The 18710-nt window shown below is 39.0% G+C and overlaps 1 protein-coding gene across 1 annotated transcript in view; it reads left to right on the top strand.

Annotated features, from left to right (window-relative positions):
- Positions 1-16150, top strand: part of SBSPON (somatomedin B and thrombospondin type 1 domain containing) — a 45860-nt gene extending 29710 nt beyond the window's left edge. The window contains exons 4-5 of the mRNA XM_036737177.1: positions 114-290; positions 15706-16150. Of these exons, the coding sequence (XP_036593072.1) occupies positions 114-290; positions 15706-15823 (295 nt within the window). The 3' untranslated portion in view covers positions 15824-16150. The remainder of the gene's footprint in view (positions 1-113; positions 291-15705) is intronic.
- The last annotated feature ends 2560 nt before the right edge of the window (positions 16151-18710 follow it).

Below are 18710 nucleotides of genomic sequence, written 5' to 3'. Positions count from 1 at the left end.
GGTATTCTTTCCATTATGCCAGACTGCTTTTGGAGAACACTATCCCTAAGGTTCCCTATTGATTATACCTATACTACAGCTTATGAAATTGTCTTTAACTTTTTTCCCTGTAGGTATTGTATGGAGTTCAAGACAGAATCCTTGACTCATTATTGTGCTATGGAAAATCGTCCCCTGACCCGCTGGATGCAGTACCTTCGCGAAGGTTATACTGTGTGTGTAGATTGTCAACCTCCAGCCATGAATACTGTGAATCTACGTTGTTCTGGAGATGGCCTGGATTCTGATGGGTAAGAGAGGTAGATTAGTTTGCACAAGCAAGTACTCTGTTACAGGATAGGATACTTTCTTGCCTCACCCACAGCCTTATTCATAATGATAAAACTTTTTTGAGGTGGAGAGCTTCACCTTCTTTCTCAGTGAGTACACACAATATGTGCCAGGTCCTATATATTTCGTAAAGGCAGAGATTCTGCTTTCTCTGCTTTTAAAGTTTTTATTTTATTTTCAATGAATAAAAATCCTCTCCCTCACACTACCTCACCCTCTTGAAAAATGGGAAAAAAGCAAAACCCATGTAAAATATGCACAGTAAAGCAAAACAAATTCTTGCAATGGCCATGTGCAAAAAATAAACCTTGAATATACTTGAATACTTGAATTCAAGTACCTTGAATTCATCATCTGTTAGGAGGTGGGGAGAGTGTTTCATGATATGAGTCCTCTGGGATTGTGGTTGGTCATTTCATTGATCAGAGGTTTTACGTCTTTCAAAATCGTTTACCTTTACAATGTTGTTATATACACTGTTCTAGTTTTGTTCACTTCATTCTGTATCAATTCATGTAAGTCTTCTCAGGTTTCTCTGAAACTGTCCCCTTCATTATTTCTTAGAGCACAGTAGTATTATATCACATTCACTAACCATAATTTGTTCAGCCATTCCCCAGTTTCTGAGAACCTCCTTAGTTTCTAGTTCTTTGCCACTACAAAAAGTGCTATTATAAATATTTTTGTATATGTGGGTCCTTTTCCTTTTTCTTTGATCCATTTTGGGTACAGATGTAGTAGTGATATCTCTGGGTAAAAGCATATGCACAGTTGCTTTCCAGAATGCCTGGATCCACTCTTAGCTCCACCAACAAAATTCATTAATGTCTCAGTTTCCCCAAAGCCCCTCTAGCATTTGTCATTTTCCTTTGTTGTTAGTTTTGCAAATCTGATAGATACGAAGTATCTTTTTTTTTTGAACATCTCTTTTTAAAACTTTGAGTTCCAAATTCTCTCCCCTATTCTCCAAATACTCTACAATCCAGTTACACTGGTCTCTTTGCTGTCCTTCAGGCATGATTTTATTTCCCAATTCTGTGCCATTTCACTGACCCCCATGACTAGATGTTCTCCCTTCTTGCCTCCACCTCCTAGCTTCCTTCAAGATTCAAATCTCATTTTCTGCAAGAGTCCTTTCCCTTCTGCTCCCTATCCTCTACTCAGTGCCTTACACAGAGATTATCTTCCATGAATGCTGCATGTCTATATTGTTTCCACCAGTACCTCCTTAAGGGGTAGGGACTATGTTTCTGTCTTTCTTTGTATTCTTTGTACTTAGCAGAATGCTTGGCACATTATTCAGTCATTTTTCAGTCACATCCAACTCTTCGTGACCCCATTTAGGGTTTTCTTGGCGAAAATACTAGAGTGGTTTGACATTTCCTTCTCCAGCTAATTTTACAGATGAGGAAACTGAGGCAAACAGGGTTAAGTGATTTGGCCAGAGTCACACAGCTGAAAAGTGTCTAAGGCCAGACTTGAACTCAGGAAGATGAATCTGCCTGACTCCAGGCACTCTACTCACTGTACCACCTAGTTGCCTGGCACATAGTACTTAATAAATGCCTGATGGTTTTAGAGTGAGTTTATGTCAGTAGAAAAAGGTCAGATGTGACAGATGTTGAGGTGGTGAGACCAACAAGATTTGGGAACTAATTGGATATGGGAAATGAGAGAGAATGAAGAGTCCAGGGTGATTCCTAGAAGAATGGTGATGCTCTGACAGAATTGTATGTTATGAGGAAGGCTGGCTTTAGGGGGAATGAATTTTGTTTTGGGCATCCTGAATTTGAGACGTATATGTGACTTGCAAACGGAAATGTCAAGCTTGCAGCTGGGGATGTGGGACTCAAGATCAAGAGAAAAAATGGGGACTTCTCTGTTCTCCCTACCTTGTCACAAGCTATCTCCTTGGTTTTCCCTCCTTTATTATGACTTTTAGAATCTCTCACTTCCTCCTAGACTCAGTTACGAAGCTACCTTTAGCTGGAGGCCTTTCCTGGTCACTGCAACTGCTAAAGCTTTTCCTTCTAACCTTCCTTTTGATTACTTTTCTTTTAGTTTGAACGTACCTTTCATTTACCTATTGTTCCCATTACAATGTAATAATTTGTCTCCATTTTAATACCTATTTGTTCCCATATAACGATAGCTTGGACTGGTTTTTTCCCCCTTTCTTTGTATCCCAATAGCTTACACCTCCTGGCATGATTGTAAGCATTTAATAAATTTAATAAATAAATGTTGATTGATATATAGATTTTTCAGTCTTCTACAAAGTGATATAGTTGAATTCTTAGGAACTGATAAGATCACCAAGGGGAGGGAGATGAGAGACAGGGAGAATGGCAGAGACAAACAGACTAAGACTGAAAGAGAGAGAGAAAGAGAGAGAGAGAGAGAGAGAGAGAGAGAGAGAGAGAGAGAGAGCATGAGCCATGTCACAAAAAACCAGGGATAAAGTCTAGGAAAAAATAGATCATTGCATCTATCAATAAACACACCTCTGGTGGTGACCTTGAAGAGAGTAGTACTTGGCAAAGTGATAGGGTTGGAAGCCAGATAGAATGGAAATGAGAAGTGAATTGGAAGTGAAGAAATGAAGGAAACAAATGTAGATGACTCTAAGGATTTGGCTGTGGAAGAGAAAAGTATAGGACAATAGCCTGAAGGTATGGTTGAATCTATTTAAGGTTTTTAAAGGATGGAACCAGCTGGATGTGTTTGAAGGAAGCAAAAAAGAAGCCACTGGATAAAAAGTTGAAAATTAGGGATAGATGATCATCAAAGGGGCAAGCTTCTGGAGGAAATTGGAGGGGATGATTATGAAGGGCATAGGTAAAGAGATTTCCATTTGCAAGAAGGGCTCATCCTTTGAGACTGAAGCAAAGCAGGATGTGGCTAGTGAATTAATTTGATTTGTAGTATTGGGGAAGAGAGAGATAAAGAACTTATAATGGAGAGACCCAGTTTTTCCTGCAAAATGTTAAGTTCCTCTGCTTAGAAGGAGGAAACAGGTAGGTGTGGGTGCTTTGAGAAGAAAAGATAGTTTGAAAATAGCCACTGTAGGGACCTTACTTTGAGCCTCTAACACTGGAAACATCTTCTTTTTCAGGTCCAGACTGGGATGGGATTATGGCACTCATCTTGTGTCCAGGTAGTTTATAGACTAGAGTATCCGAAGATGAATGAGTCCATTAGGGCAGCTGGGAGATCCACAGAGGGACCAACAGTGGGATATTTCTCTATGAGGCAATCCAACTTTGATATGATCACTGAGCTTACCACACAAGTTTAAAGCAGTAGTTCACTGGTTCAAAAAACCTGAACCTGTCTCACATTTTATCAGCCTGGCAATTTAGTCCAGTACTTTCTACTCTTAACCAGTGCTACATCTGATAATTGTATCAGAAGCTTAGAGACCAGAATCAGTGCTCGGGCCTCAAATGGACAAAGCCAATTCACTTCAGGGCTGGTTTTAGGAGTCTCAGGTAGAACTGGTTTTTAAAAATGGATTAAAAAGCATTTTTTATAGCATGGTGTGAACCCCTCCAAAGTCCTTTTTAGTCAATCATTATTTCTACATTGTTGTTTTATTCAATAAGTTGAATTAGGTTTTACTAGGCATTTAGACCTAGAGGCCTCAATATAAGTATGCCATATAAATTAAAAATATTAAAGCAAGCCATGAAATAGACAAAGATAAATAGAGAATCTATTTCAAATAGATATTATATTTAGATTTAATATTTTTCAGAATATCTCATTTGCATTTGGGGTTTAAATGAGTTTTAAATAAATTTTAATTTGACTTTTATTCATAAAATATTCTAGCTTCTGGCTAAGGAACTGAGGAGCTAGTGACTTGTAAAAATTTATATTTTTAATAATCTGGTTTTGTTGGTCTTTTCATTACTCACACTGTTTTCTTATGAAATTGTAATGCTATAAGGGAACCCAAGATATCATTTAGCTCAGACCCTCTGTAATTGAACCCTGTGAGAAATAACAAATCCCTTTGCCTTTATAGACCATCTCATATGTTCTAATTAAGCTAAGGGAATAATTGAAAACTTTGCATTACAGATTGAGAAGTATTTGCTCTGTAGGCAATTTGAGGCAGTTTGGCACAGTGCTGGCCCTGAAAAGTCAGGAGACCTGAGGTCAATTCCAGCCTCAGACACTTACTAGCTATGTGACCCTGGGCAAGTCACTTAACCCTGTTTGCCTCAGTTCTTCATCTGGAACATGAGCTGGAGAAGAAAATGGCAAACCACTCCAGTATCTCTGCCAAGAAAATGCCAAAAGGTGTCATGAAGAGTCAGACATGACTGAAAAATGACTAAAACAACAGTTTCATTAATAACAGCTGTACAACTCACAGGAAGAATCTTTTGCAGGGATGTGGGGGAGAAGATGAGGCAGAGGTCCTGATCTATTATTTCTTCACCATGAGGAATTCAAAGTATGGAAATTCTCACCACCAGTGCAGATTAGCAACTCATCTGAAATGTATATGCCTAGAGGATGTGGCCGGAGCCCTGAGAAGTTAAATGACTTGCCCAGAGTCACAGAGCTAGTATGTCAGAAATAAGACTTGACATCTAACCATGGGCTATCTATTGTACCACACTGCCTCTTACTCAAGAATGTTGTTGTTAAGAACCTTTGTTTCAGGGAACTTTCCAAAGGCAATTCAACACATTTTCTCCTTTCCTCTTCAATTCTGGGACAACTCATTGTTTATTTACAATGTTTCAACAAAATACATGTTCTGATGAACAACTTCTATGTCTTGTTCCTCCAACTGCCTATAATAGCACAAGCAATATGCATTCTTCATTCATTTGGCTTTTCCTATCTATGTGAATGAATGTGCTGAACCCTTGAATGATTATGGATCTCATTTATGAAACTCTTCAGCGCTTCTCTGCAGGGAAATCTCAATGTAACTTGTAACCAGGAATATCTGGAGGGCTTTGCCATGTATAGAAAATTCTTCAATTTTGGACTATGCCCTAGGCATCCACCATGTCGGTGTCTAGGACTTTGCTTCCCTGTTTTATGCCTTACTTAACATTACAGTATGGGGGATAATGATAATAATAATAAACATTTATATAGCACTTTACATTTTAAAGTCTTCACAACGATCTGGTAAGGCAGGTGCATTTCATAGATGAGGAAACTGCAGCTGAGAAGAGTTGTTACTCCTAGGGTCACAATCTGAGTCGTGACACAAATTTGGGTTTTTTCACTCCAAGTAAGCACTATGCCACCTAGTTGCATCACTGAAGATCAAGAAAGATCTGTGTAGATGGCAATGTTGGAGGTGAGTTTTGAAGGAAACAAAGGGATTCAAAGAGGCAGAGGTGAGGAGGGAGTGTATTCCAGGCATGAGAGACAGCCAAGGCAAAGGCATGGAATTTGGACATAGTGTATCATATGTGAGGAACAAAATAAAAGCTAGTTTGACTGGACAACAGGGTATAGGTAGAGAAAAACATGTAACAAATTGGAAAGGTGAACTGAGGCCAGGTTGTGAAGGCCTTTAAAAGCCAGAGGAATTTACATTGGATCTTAAAGGCAATAAGAAGATAGACCTATATGTACAAATATAGTTATAGCAGAATTGGAAACTGCAAGGGGTGCCTAGAAGTTAGGGAATGGCTGAACAAGTTGAGGTTTATGAATGTGATGAAATACTATTGTGTTATCAGAAATGATGAAGGGGTAGTTTCAGAGAAATCTGGGAAGACTTATATGAACTGATACTGAGTAAAGGGAGCAGAACCAGGTGAACAATTTATGAAGTTAATACTAAAAGTATCGAGTATGTCAACTGACAATTTTTTATTGTATTTGTGTATTTAAATTAAATTTATTGTAATTTTATTTTATTTTACCTTGAAATAAAAACTTTCACCTTATTCTATTTTCTTTGCTTATGGATATTAAAAAAATGCAATGTGGCAATCAATGTAATTTGGTGCTTCTTAAATTCTTGTCCTTCTATATTAAAAAAAACATCGTAAAGAAAATTATCTTTGAAAATTTTAGGAAAAGTGACCACAGTGACTAACTATGATTTCAGAGGACTCATGATGAAACAGACTACTCACTTCCTGATAGAGAAGTAATAAACTCAGAGTGCAGATTGAGATACATATATGCCTATTTGTTGTTGTTCAGACAAGACCAAGGAGGGAAATTGTTTTGCTTGACTCTACATGTTTGTGACAGGGGATTTTGTTTTTCTTGCTTTCTTGATGGGAGAGAGGAGTGAGAAAAAGAGGAGGTGGATCTTTATTTGAAAAAAAAATTAAGTGAAGGTTTACTGAGTAAAGAAGTGACAAAGCTAGACATCTCCTTTAGATAATCACTTTGTCAACTGTGTGAAGGATTGAAGTGGGAAGAAACATGGGACTGGGAGACCAATAAGGAAACTATTGTAGTTGTCTAGGAAAAAAAAATTAGAAGAGCCTGAATGAAGGTGGTGGCCAGATGATATGGGAGAAAGGTGGTGATAGGAGTGATAAAACCTGGCAACTGATTAGATATGTGGAATGAGGAAGACTGAGCAATTGAGTATAATGTATAGTTACTGATGTTCTGTTGGTCACTTTTTTTTTCAAGGTAATAAGATATCCTCTCCCACTTTGTCAGGTAACTTGACCAATCAATCAGGTATTTCTTAAGTGTCTATCAGACAAGAATTATTCTACAAAGTGGGAATAAAAAGAGAAAAGGAAAATGACCTCTGCCTTCAAAAAGCTTACATTGTAATTTAAGTCAACATGTACTTATGCTGGTATATGCAAACTCAGATACAAGATAACTATCTGAGCAGATACAAAAGGCAACCTTGTATGGCAAGGCACTTGTAGGGGAGGTTGAAGGAGTGTGGGATGACCAGGAAAGGCCTCATACAGAAGGTGGAGCTTGAGCCTACCAGTCTTGGAAGAAACCAGGCATCCCAGGAGGTAGAGGAGAGGGGAGGGGGAATTCCAGACATGAATGACAACCAAAGTTAAAGCAAGGAGTCAGGAGATGGAAGGAACACCAAGCAGATGAGTATGGCTGGATTGTAGAATGTGTTCCCTGGAATGGGAGTCATGGGTGAGATGGCTCAGTGGAGCCAGGTTATGAAGAGTTGAAAATGCCAAGCAGAGGAAGAAATATTCAATCCTTAGAGGCAATAGGAAGGTGCTGGAGTGGTACAGTGAAATTTAAATTTTAGGAAAGTTATTTCACTGGTTATATGGAGAATGGATCCAGAGTGTGGAGAGACTTCAGACTAGGAGGCTATTGCAATAGTACAGACAAAAGATGTTAAAGACCAGAACTAGTGGGTGGCCAGATCAGTTAAGAAAAGGTGAAGGAGGGGGAAGATGTTGTAGAGGTAGAATTGACAAGATTTGGAAACTGTTTGAATATGCGTAGTTGCAGGAAGTGGAGAATTTAGAATGGTTAAGTGATTTGCTCAAGGTCACAGTGTTGCTATGGGTCAAGAGAAAAAGACTTGAACCCTGGTCTTGGCATTGAGGCCAACTTTATTCACTATACCATGATGCTCATCATCATCATCATCATCATTTTACTACTACTGCTATGACTACTTAGGAAGTTAAATATTTAAAAGCCCAGACATAAGACTTTTTTCAACCCAAATATTTGGATATGTGGGGTGGGCTACTGAACTTTATTGTTAGATTTGGTCTAATGTACTATTCTGGCTAGGTATTTTTGAATTCTGATTCTGTCATCCATTGTATTAGCTATCCTTCTCAGTTTTGCATATCTATACATTTGACAAGCCTATATATCACCTGTGTACTTATTCTGTCACTGGTAAGATTGATCTACCATGATCTGTTCTTTAAAATTTTTTAAAAAAATTTTATTCTGAATATAACAAACATAAAAAGAGGACATTTCTACTTCTGCTCTCCTGTTTTAATTTTAAAAATGTTTCAATGACTTATCTCTTCTTTTCAGAGGGGGAATCATCATTGCTATGCCATTTTCCCCTCTGACCACCCCATCCCCTAATAAAAAACCCAAAACCTCATGGTAACAACCATTCCCTTCATCATTTTGTAGGTTGCAGTAGTATTCCATCACATTTGCCATATTTGTATACCACAATCTTTTCAGTCATTCCTCAATTTATGGCCACGCTCCTGAATTCCCATTCTTTGCCACTTCAAAAAGAGGTATTTTTTGTTCATCTTTAGAATTTATTTTGATTATGACTAATCCCTCCCTTAAAATACTCTTCCTGTAATTCCTCCTTCTCCTCCTTCCTTGTCCCTAATTCTCCTCTTCTATTTTCCTGTTGAGTGAACTGTATTTCTCTATCCAACTGTGTGTGTCTCTATTCTTACTCCCTCTGTTCATCAGTTCAGATGAGAGTTAAGTTCAAGTGTCAGCTGCACTTTCTCCTCCTTGTTTGTATGTCTACTTGCACACCCTGATTGGTGAGATAATTTTCCATAACCTTCCTTTCTCTTCCCCTCCATGTATTGCTCTTCCCCTCTGTTTCCATTGTCTTAAGACCATCAAGACATAACGGAACTATTCTCAGGCCTTGTCTAATTATATTTCCTCTATGACCTGATGTTGATAGAGTTCACAGAAGACACATATCATCTCCTTATATTTAAATATAAGCAGTTTATCCTTTTTGAGTCCCTTATGATTGTTCATCCATGTTTGAAGTTCAAAATTTGTATGTAGTTCTGTTCTTTTCATCAGGAGTGTTTGGAAGTGATTTATTTCATTAAACATATTTTTTTTCCTCCTCTAGGTTTACACTCAGTGTTGCTGGGTAAATTATTCTTGGCTATAAACCTATAGCTTTGCCTTCTGGAATAGTGTATCCCAAGCTCTCTGCTTCTTTATAGTGGTGGCTGCCAAATGTATATGATTCTCTCTGAATATGACTCCGTGGTACCAGAAAGGATTATTTCTTTTTCACTGCCTGTAGTAATTTTTATTTCACCTAGAAGCTGTGGATTTTGGTTATGCTGTTTCTGAGAATTTTAATTATAGCACTTCTTTCAAGAGATGATGAGTGGATTGGTCAAACTGACGAATGTTATGTATAGACCTTTGTTCTGCTCCTGGCATTTCTCCTGAAGTTGTGGAGCAGCAAACACCATGTCAGCCATTCCTCAGCCCTTTCTGAAGCCACACTGGCTCTCAGTTAGATGACCATCTTCCAGGTGAAGGATCAGCCTATTAAGGAGGACTCTGGAAAGAATCCTGCCAGCAATGACTAAGAGAGAGAGACCCTGCTCTGTGACTGTCACAGGAAAACCTATTTCCTTTGCCTTTCTAGAGATAGACAATGGAGGCATCCCTGATCTCCTGGGGGATAATCTCCTCTTCCCATATAATTGGGAAAATTTTAGTCAGCTTTTGCATGAGCAGTGGACCCCCTGCCCTGTAAATCTCAGCTGGAATAGAATCAGCAGAAGGCATTTTACCACAGGAAAGGAGGTAAATGGCATTCAAAACCTCTTCTTCAGTTGGAACTTCAGCTAGTGAGGAATTGACTTCAACTTGAGGTATACAGTCAATGGCTTCAACATTGATTGATGATGGTCTGTTGAGAACACTATGGAAGTGTTCAGCCCATCTCTCTAGAATCATGTCCTAAACTGCTAAGCATTAAAAATCCACTTCAGAGAGCACAACTCTGATGGGTTGGCCACATTGTTCAAATGCCAAATGTATGTTTGCCTAAAAGACTAGTTTACAGAGAACTCACACAAGGTAGACACTCACATGGAGGTCAGAAGAAGAAATACAAAGATGCTTTCAAAGTCTCTCTGAAGAACTCTGGAATCTTTTGCATGACATGGGAGACATTGGTGAAGGACTGCCCAGCATGATGTGCCTGCATCAAAGAAGATGCTGAGCTTTAAGAGCAAAGCAGAGTTACAGTAGGAGAAATGTGACATGAGCAAATTTAGAGAATCCACTGCAAATGTTCACATGGACTATTTGTGCTTGACCTGTGCTAGAGCCTTCTGAGCTCATATTGGTCTGATCAGCCACAGTTAGACACACTGTAACTTGACTCTAACTTAGTGATATCATTTTGGCACTCTTCAAGAATGAACCAACCAGTGAATTCTTGCTATTTCTACTTTGTCCGTTGATTCTAAGGGATCTGGTTAACTTTCTTTAAGATTTTTCCCAATATAATGTCTAGACTTCTTACTTTGGGCAGGGCAGTCAGGAAGTCCAATGATTCTTAAATTTTTTTCTGAATTTGTTTTCCAGGTCAGTTGTTTTTGCTGTGAGATACTCTACATTTTCTTCTAGTTTTTCAGTCTTTTGATTTTGTTTTAATATTTCTTGTTGTCTCAGAGAGTCATTGATTTCTACCGGTCCATTCCAGTTTTCAGGGTGTTTGTTTCTTGGGAGAGGTTTTGTATCTCTTTGTGCCAAATTGTTAATTCCCTTTCCAATTTTTTCTTTCATAACTCATTTTCCATTCCTTACTCTAGTGCTATAATTTCACTCACAAAGACACTAGCACTTAAAAAAACCCCACCCTTTTGCTTCATCTTTTCCGTCAATTCTAGCTGTGCCCAAGCTGAGTTTTTTTCTCTGAGGCTTTACTTGTAGATATTTCGGAGTAATTCTTTTTCTGGGTTTGTGTCTTGAGCATCCCTGACACCATAATAGCTTTTCATGGTGGGATTCTTTTTCTTTTTGCTCATTCTTTTAGCCTGCTTTCTGACTTCACGCTTGATGTTAGGGTTGGGCTCTGTGCACTTCTGGAGGGAAGGTGTGGACTGGTTTTGTTACTTCTTTCTTGGGGTTTTGAGTATTATATAATTTCAGGATCTCTCAAGGACTGGTTGGGGACCTGCAAGTTTTCAGTGCTCCCAAAGTAGTCTGATCAATGGAAAAATCTGATTGATGACCCTCCAGCCTCACTCCCAATATCTCCCATCTGGGTGTAGGGTGTGTTCAGGGAATACTAGTACTTCTGGTGTGAGGGTTGCCAAGATTTTTTCAAGGCTGGTTTCCACCTGTGGTGTCCATATGATAAACCCAACTCTCATATGTGGCTCCAAGAAGCTGTAGCATGTGCAGCTGCTACACTCTGGTAAACCATTTTGGCAAATGGGCTAAACCAGGTTGAGGGTAACTGACAGGCCTCAAACATGTTAGTGAATTGAAGGAGGAGGTGCCTACATTAAACATGTGAAGACTTACCCCTGGTGGAATGGGTAGAGAACAGTTTGTTCCAGTGGCTATAAAGACTGCTGAAGCAGGTGCTGTGGAGCACAGTTAGACACTGAAGACACCAACGTCATCCACTGCATCCTGGGCCATTACCAGTTGTCTTGACTTTTGTCTTGCCATTGGACTTTGATGACTCTGGAAGAGACAGCAAAGCTCACCCAACCCTGGTTGGCTTGGTGTGGCAGGCGGGGATCTCAACCTGTGGTCAAAACACACACACACACAAATACAAAAATTTTGCAAAGATAATTCCACACACCATTGGTACATGGAATGCATGCATGCTTATGGACAACACAAAGTCCAGTAGACCTCAATGATGAACAGCTCTCATTGTGAGAGAACTCAGCAGGTATCATATCCAAATAGAACTTCTGAGTAAAACAAGGCTGATAAATGAAGGCCAGCTTACCCAAGTTAGAGCTGGATGCATGTTTTTCTGGAGTGGCCTGTGAAAGGCAGTGCCATGAAGGCTATCATCAATGCTGAAGCCACAGACTGCATACCTTAAGTTGAAGTTCATCCCTCTTTAGCCAAATTTCCAACAGAAGAAGAGGCTTTGAATGCCATTCACCTCCTCTTGTGTGGCAAAGCACCTGCTGCTAATTCTATACCAGCTGAGATTTACAAGGCAGGGAGTCCACTGCTCATAAGAAAGCTGACTAAAATTTTCCCAGTTATATGGCAAGAGGAGATTCAGGGATGTCTCCATTTTCCATCTCTATAAAGGCAAAGGAAATAGGTTTTCCTGTGACAATCACAGGGCAGGGTCTCTCTCTTAGTCATTGCTGACAAGATTCTTGCCAGAGTCGTCCTTAATAGGTTGGTCCTTCACCTGGAAGATGGTCATCTAAAAGCCAATGTGGCTTCAGAAATGGCTGAGGAATGGTTGATACAGTGTTTGCTGCCCCACAATTCCAGAAGAAATGCCAGGGACAGAACAGAGGTCTGTGCACAATGTTCATCAATCTGACCAAGGCCTTTGATATTGTCAGTCATGAGGGATTGTGGAAAATTATGGCAAAATTTGGGTGCTTGAAGTTCATCAGTATTGTATATCAGTTTCATGATGGCATGCTTGCCCAGGTTCTGGGTAATGGACAATGTTCTCACACTTTCCCAATCAGCAATGGAGTGAAGCAGGGCTGTGCACTTGCTTCCATGCTTTTTAGCATGATGTTTTCAGCAATGTTGTCAGATGCCTTCAACAAGGATGAAAATGGCATCAAAGTCAACTACCGCACTGATGGTAAATTATTTAACTTGGCAAGGCTACAAGCCAAGACTAAAGTGGAGGGAGAGTTGGTGCATGATTTTTGTTTGCAGATGATTTTGCATTCAGTGCTCTGAAAGAAAGTGGAGAGAAGAGGTATTAGACTGCCTACCATACTGAAGGTCTACAGAGCTGTTGTGCTGACCTCATTGTTGTATGCCTGTGAAACCTGGACAGCATTCCAATACCATGCCAGGAAACTGAATTGTTTCCATTTGAATTGTTTTAGAAAGATTCTGGCAAGATGAGGTACCAGACACTGAGGTCCTTTCTCGAGCTAAACTGCCATGCATTCAAACTGTATTGCGGAGAGCGCAACTCTGATGGGCTGGCCACGTTATTTGTATACCAAACATGTTTACCTAAAAGGCTGTTTTACAGAGAACTCACACAAGGCAAGCACTCACATGGTGGTCAGAAGAAGTGCTACAAGGATATTCTGAAGGTCTCTCTGAAGAACTTTGGAGTCAATTGCATGACATGGGAAACACTGACAAAGGACCACCCAACATGGGGTTCCTGCATCAAAGATGCTGTGCTCTGAGGAAGACGGAATTCCAGTAGCTTAAAAGAAATATGAGATGAGCAAATTTAGAGACATCTCTCCTCCAAATGTTCATGTTGACTCTTTGTGTCTACCCTTTGGTGGAGCCTTCCAAGCTCATATTGTTCTGATCGGTGGGACACACTCTTCCTTGACTTTAACTTAGTGATGTTAGTTTGGTCTTCTTTGAGAACCAAGGGCAATAACTAACCAACAAATCTCCCATTCAAGTTCTGCAAGTTCCTGACTTGAGTTTAATTCTGAGTAACACTAGACTGCCGTTTGACTTAACCATCTGGGAAGCTCTGCTGGTTCAGAATAACAGTACTGAAAGTTTCCCTTTGGTCTAGGAATACTATTCTTTTGGAGGCTTTAGACTGGAACTAAGACTCTGCTCTGCTCCTTGGATCTGAGCTGTACCATTGCTGCTTGCTTCTTGCTTTTAGGAGCAAAATTGCCTCAGTCCACTTCGGATCTGTGACCAGGCACTTCATAGTGAGCAACAAAGCTGCTATTTGGCACCTGTTCCTGTTGAGATTCCCAGTGGGGGCCTGGGACCTCTTATTGCTCTGGTGCACAGCCTCTCCAAGTACTGGAATTCTTCTCACATACATCTTCTGGACAGATACCTCCCCCAATGTCTGCAGACTCTCTTGTTTTCCTACCAGGGTGGGGAACTGTGGCCTTGATGCCACGTGTGGCCCTCTAGGTCCTCAAGTGCAGCCCTTTGACTGAATCCAAACTTTTCAGAACAAATGCCTTTAATAAAAATTGTTCTAAGAAGTTTAGATTCAGTCAAAGGGACGCACTTGAGGACCTAGAGGGCTGTATGTGGCCTTGAGGCCACAGGTTCCCCACCTCTATGAAGACCTGGACTGGAAAAATGACTTGGATTTCTCCATCAGAATTTGGTCTGGTGCATTTTCACAACCCTTTGGAGTTTTTTTGGGGGGGGTGTGGTGGTGGTGGTGGTGGTGGTAGTTCATTGTACTGCTTGTTATTCCACCATCTTCATTCTATCTCTTTGGCAATGTTTTATTTCAATATTTCCTACTATGTATAGTAGGCTCTACTACTTTTGTGATCCTGTGATTTTCTGAACTCAAACTCCTTTGTTTTTGCCTCTTTTTTTTTTTTTGATGTGGAAAGATTCTGGCTGATAGGTATAGTCTGTTTTCACTTTGTCTTCTAGTTTATATAATAGAGCTAGATAATTTTGTCATTTATGATTTCTTAAAATACAATATCCAGACTCATTTTAAAAAATCAGTTTTTAGGAATTCCATTGATTCTGAAATCATCTGATGAGATTTATAGCTGAGTTGTTCTTATATCAGATATATTTTCTATTTTTTCAGTCTTTTAATTTGTAATATTTCTTACTGTCTCATGGAGTCATTGATTTTGTTTGTTCAGTTCTAATTTTCAGGAAGTCCACTACTTGGGTAAGTTTTCTATTCTTCAAGATTTTATTTCATGTTTATGTCCTGCTTTATTTCTTCTGGGTATTCATGCAGTCATTATAGACATCTTTTTCCTGCGTCTCTGCTTTTAGTTGTCAGCAAGTCACTCTCTCCTTCTAGGTTGGGAATTTTGGCTATCTTTAGGTATTTTGGCATTTATTATAATTCTTTGTAGCGATCTATATTTTCTTCAGTTCATTCATATCTCCAGCTTTAGTTACTGAACTGGAGAGTGTGCTAGGAATAGACTTTGCTCTCTGCTATGCTTGAACTTAACCTAGGTCACTGGAGTTCCTACCGAGTTAGGCCCTTGTAGGTCTTTGCAATTTATAGTGGTGGTTCTTCAGGGTCATTTGTGATGGCTTAAAACTGAATGCCAGGAAGCCTGGGGCCCAAAGCCCTGGGATGTCCCAGGTTGAATGTTGCCATGCACGGCACACTCACTGGTCCATCAGTTTCTCCCTCCTCAGCTTTGTCTTGACACTCTCACTCCCCAAGAAAAAACAAACAAGCCCAACAAAATCAACTTTAAATAAGCTAATATTTTATTTAGGCTTCTACTAATGTTGGTTTGTATTTCCTGTACCCAAATGCCAGATTTGGTAGCATGAAGTAGTCAAAGAATGTGCTAGGAGGTATGGAGAGGTTGGTCATGGAACAAATGTTTTTCCTTAGCTATACCACAAGGTGTAAAGTCTATGTGAATGTTTAAAAAGTCAGCCCGCAAGCTCTCAATTGACAAAATAATCAACTTTGTAAGTAATGTGTATTCATTAACATCAAATTTTATCTGGTTTAGTGACACATTTTAAAAAATATTGTTTCAGAAATCAGACTCTTCATTGGCAAGCTATTGGTAATCCTCGATGTCAAGGGACATGGAAAAAAGTTCGGCGAGTGGACCATTGCTCCTGTCCAGCTGTGCACAGTTTTATTTTTATTTAGAGCTTAAGCAGTTTTTTTAAAAATTGTGAATATTTTTAATATCATAAGGAACATTAACACATTTCACAAATCTTAAAAAATTATCTACTATGTGTGCTAAACATTTAATTGTCATGCTTTGAAGAAAATAAAGGAATAACGAAGGGAATTGTGGCATAGAATTCAGTTTCAAAGTAGGTGACTACCCCACATGACTGCTATGGTTTGGTGGAGCTGAGGTCTGTCTATACCAGGTCACTTCCATGGGATTTCCTCAGTGGGAAGTCTATAGGACATACATGATGTACATTTATATTGCATTGAAGCTACTGTCCCATATCCAACAAGGATATTTACACTTCAAGTCTTGTTAAGATTTTTTTTCCATGTCAGAAATTTCCTTTGAGCTTCCTAAATAGTTAGGAACATTTCCTACTTTGTATTGGTCCTTATTCTCAAAAACTTTTCAGGCAGGTTAAATTATTTAATCTTTCATAAGCGCTTTATAACAACATTTACTGCTCTGCTAAAGTTTTTTTTTTTTACTGGAGGAAGTAAATGGATACTAATGCTTTTGATAGACAAGAACAATCCAATGTTAATTTGAGGATCAATAGAATTTACTTTTTATACTGATTCATGAAGGAATCTTAGGAATGGAGTAATTACGTCGGTTACAGAATTTCACTTCCATTAGCATCCAAGAAACGTTTCAACTGTAACAATTAAGTGCCTCAAAAAATATCTCAGAACACCCAGAGGGAGTTTTAAACCATGGGACCTTGCTTAGTGGTGTGATTGCTTTAAGAAATTGACAAGATCCTGTTTAAAAGCTGAAATAAAAATACTACTTTTGTTTCTTGTGCATGGTTTTCTTTGGGATAAGAAGGAAGAAAGAGTTGAGGCTGCAGAGGGCTTACAGCCCATTCACTATTACTATTACTTCAAAACAAAGTTGGTAAAATATTACTGTCTCTCTCTTTTACTCAGGTCCGTTAAAAATGTATTAGGCACCTACTGTTTGCCAGGCCATGTGTTGGGTGGCTGGGGCTAAAAGAGAAAAACTCCTTCAAGGAGGATCTACAGTATGTATACAAGGAAATAAATACTGCCTGGAAAATTGAGTATGAAGAGGTTAAATGACATAAGGCCACAGAGTAAGGTGGCAAGATATTAAAGTTCTGTACTCTGCGAGTGACTTGCCCTGATGGGGATTCTTATCCTTTGGTCTCTGCACTTGTTATTTTAATAACTGCATTTCAGTATAATTAGTTTCCTTTGCAATCCATTTTTAATGCATTTTTTATTTTATGCATTTAGAAATGTAATTCTGAAAAAGGGTCTATAGACTTCACCAAACAACCATAAGTCTATGACCAAAAAAAAGGTTAACTCTTATTCTATGATTTTGTCCCAAGCAATTTTCTCTAAAATCCAATTTGTTTAGGTGCAAAATAAATATTACTAGAAAGAATATTACATGAAAATTAGAATTTGAGGGACAAGGGAGCCTTATGACTACAGCTAAGTGGCATAGTCCAGAGTACTAGACCTGGAGTTAAAACCTAAGTTCAAATCCAGCCTCAGACACTTACTAGCTATGTGTCTCTAGCAAGTCACTTAAACCAGTTTGCCTCAGCTGAAGAAACTGTAAAATAGGAATCACAACAGTACCTACCTTGAAGGATAGAAAGGAAAGAGAACAAAGCAAAGACATCCTTTAGAAAAGGTGAAGGAAACGCCCATGTGTTAGGGAATGGCTAAACACATTGTGGTACATGAGTATGATGGAATATGATGTTGTAAGAAATGTCCAGTATGATGAATATGAAGAGAGAGCTGCCTAGGTTAAGCAAAAATAATCATGGAGACAAGAAAAAAGTCTTAATTTGAAAAAAAAACACTAGAAACAAATGGAGGAAAATAATAAACCTATCACATAATTTGAAACACAAATGGATTAATGCAATAAAATGAAAGTAGGTCACAGAATGGAGCAAAGGCAAAACCTTACAATCTATTGCTCCTAAGAAACACACCCCAAAAACATATGCTGACTAAAAATGAGGCTAGAACAAAATTTACTATGCACTGAGTGAGTTAAAAAAAGTAGAAGTTGCAATCATGCTTAAAATGGCAATATAAAGGGAAAGGAATAAGCACTTATTAAGAACACTCTATGCACTAGGTACTATGGGAAATGCTTACAAATCATTTCATTTGATCACAACATCAACTCTGTGAGGTGGGTGCTATTTTACAGTTGAGGAAACTGAAAAGGACAGAGGTTAATTGACCTGCCCAGGATCGTACATCTAGGCGCTCGAGGCTGGATTTGAACTCCGGTCTTGGGTTAGGTTTTCCTGACTCCAGGCCCAGTGCTCTCTATACTGTGCCATACAGCCGCCAGTATAAACAGAAATAAAGAAAATTACATTATTCTGAGTGGATACCTCAAAAATGATGTTCTGTGTTGTTGTTTAGTTGTTTTCAGTCATGTCCAACTTTTTGTGACCCTATCCGGCATTTTCTTAACAAAGATACCGGAGTGATTTTCTTCTCCAATGTATCCCCATTTTACAGATGAGAGTAACAGGTTAAATGACTTGCCAAGGGTCACACAGCTAGTAAGTGACTGATGTCATATTTGAACTCAGGTTTTCCTGACTCCAGGTCCTGTGCTTTAGTCACACTGGGCCACCTAGCTGACCAAGTTAATTTTTTTTTAACTGTACATCATCCCCCTAGCATCCTGAAATAACTGAAATGATCCTTCATCAACTATAGAATTTGTGTGTGTAAGAGCATAATAAAATGGTACTACTTCCCTGCCCTATGGGTTAGCAAATCCTATGTCATCTTCTACTTTAAAAATTCAATTTTATTTGCAGTTCCAAATTTCCTTTCT

This window comes from Trichosurus vulpecula, chromosome 1 (assembly GCF_011100635.1).
Source record: "Trichosurus vulpecula isolate mTriVul1 chromosome 1, mTriVul1.pri, whole genome shotgun sequence".
Taxonomy (NCBI): Eukaryota; Metazoa; Chordata; class Mammalia; order Diprotodontia; family Phalangeridae; genus Trichosurus; species Trichosurus vulpecula.
Note: the sequence above shows the minus strand (reverse complement) of the source record. Positions and strands in the feature narration are given on the sequence as shown.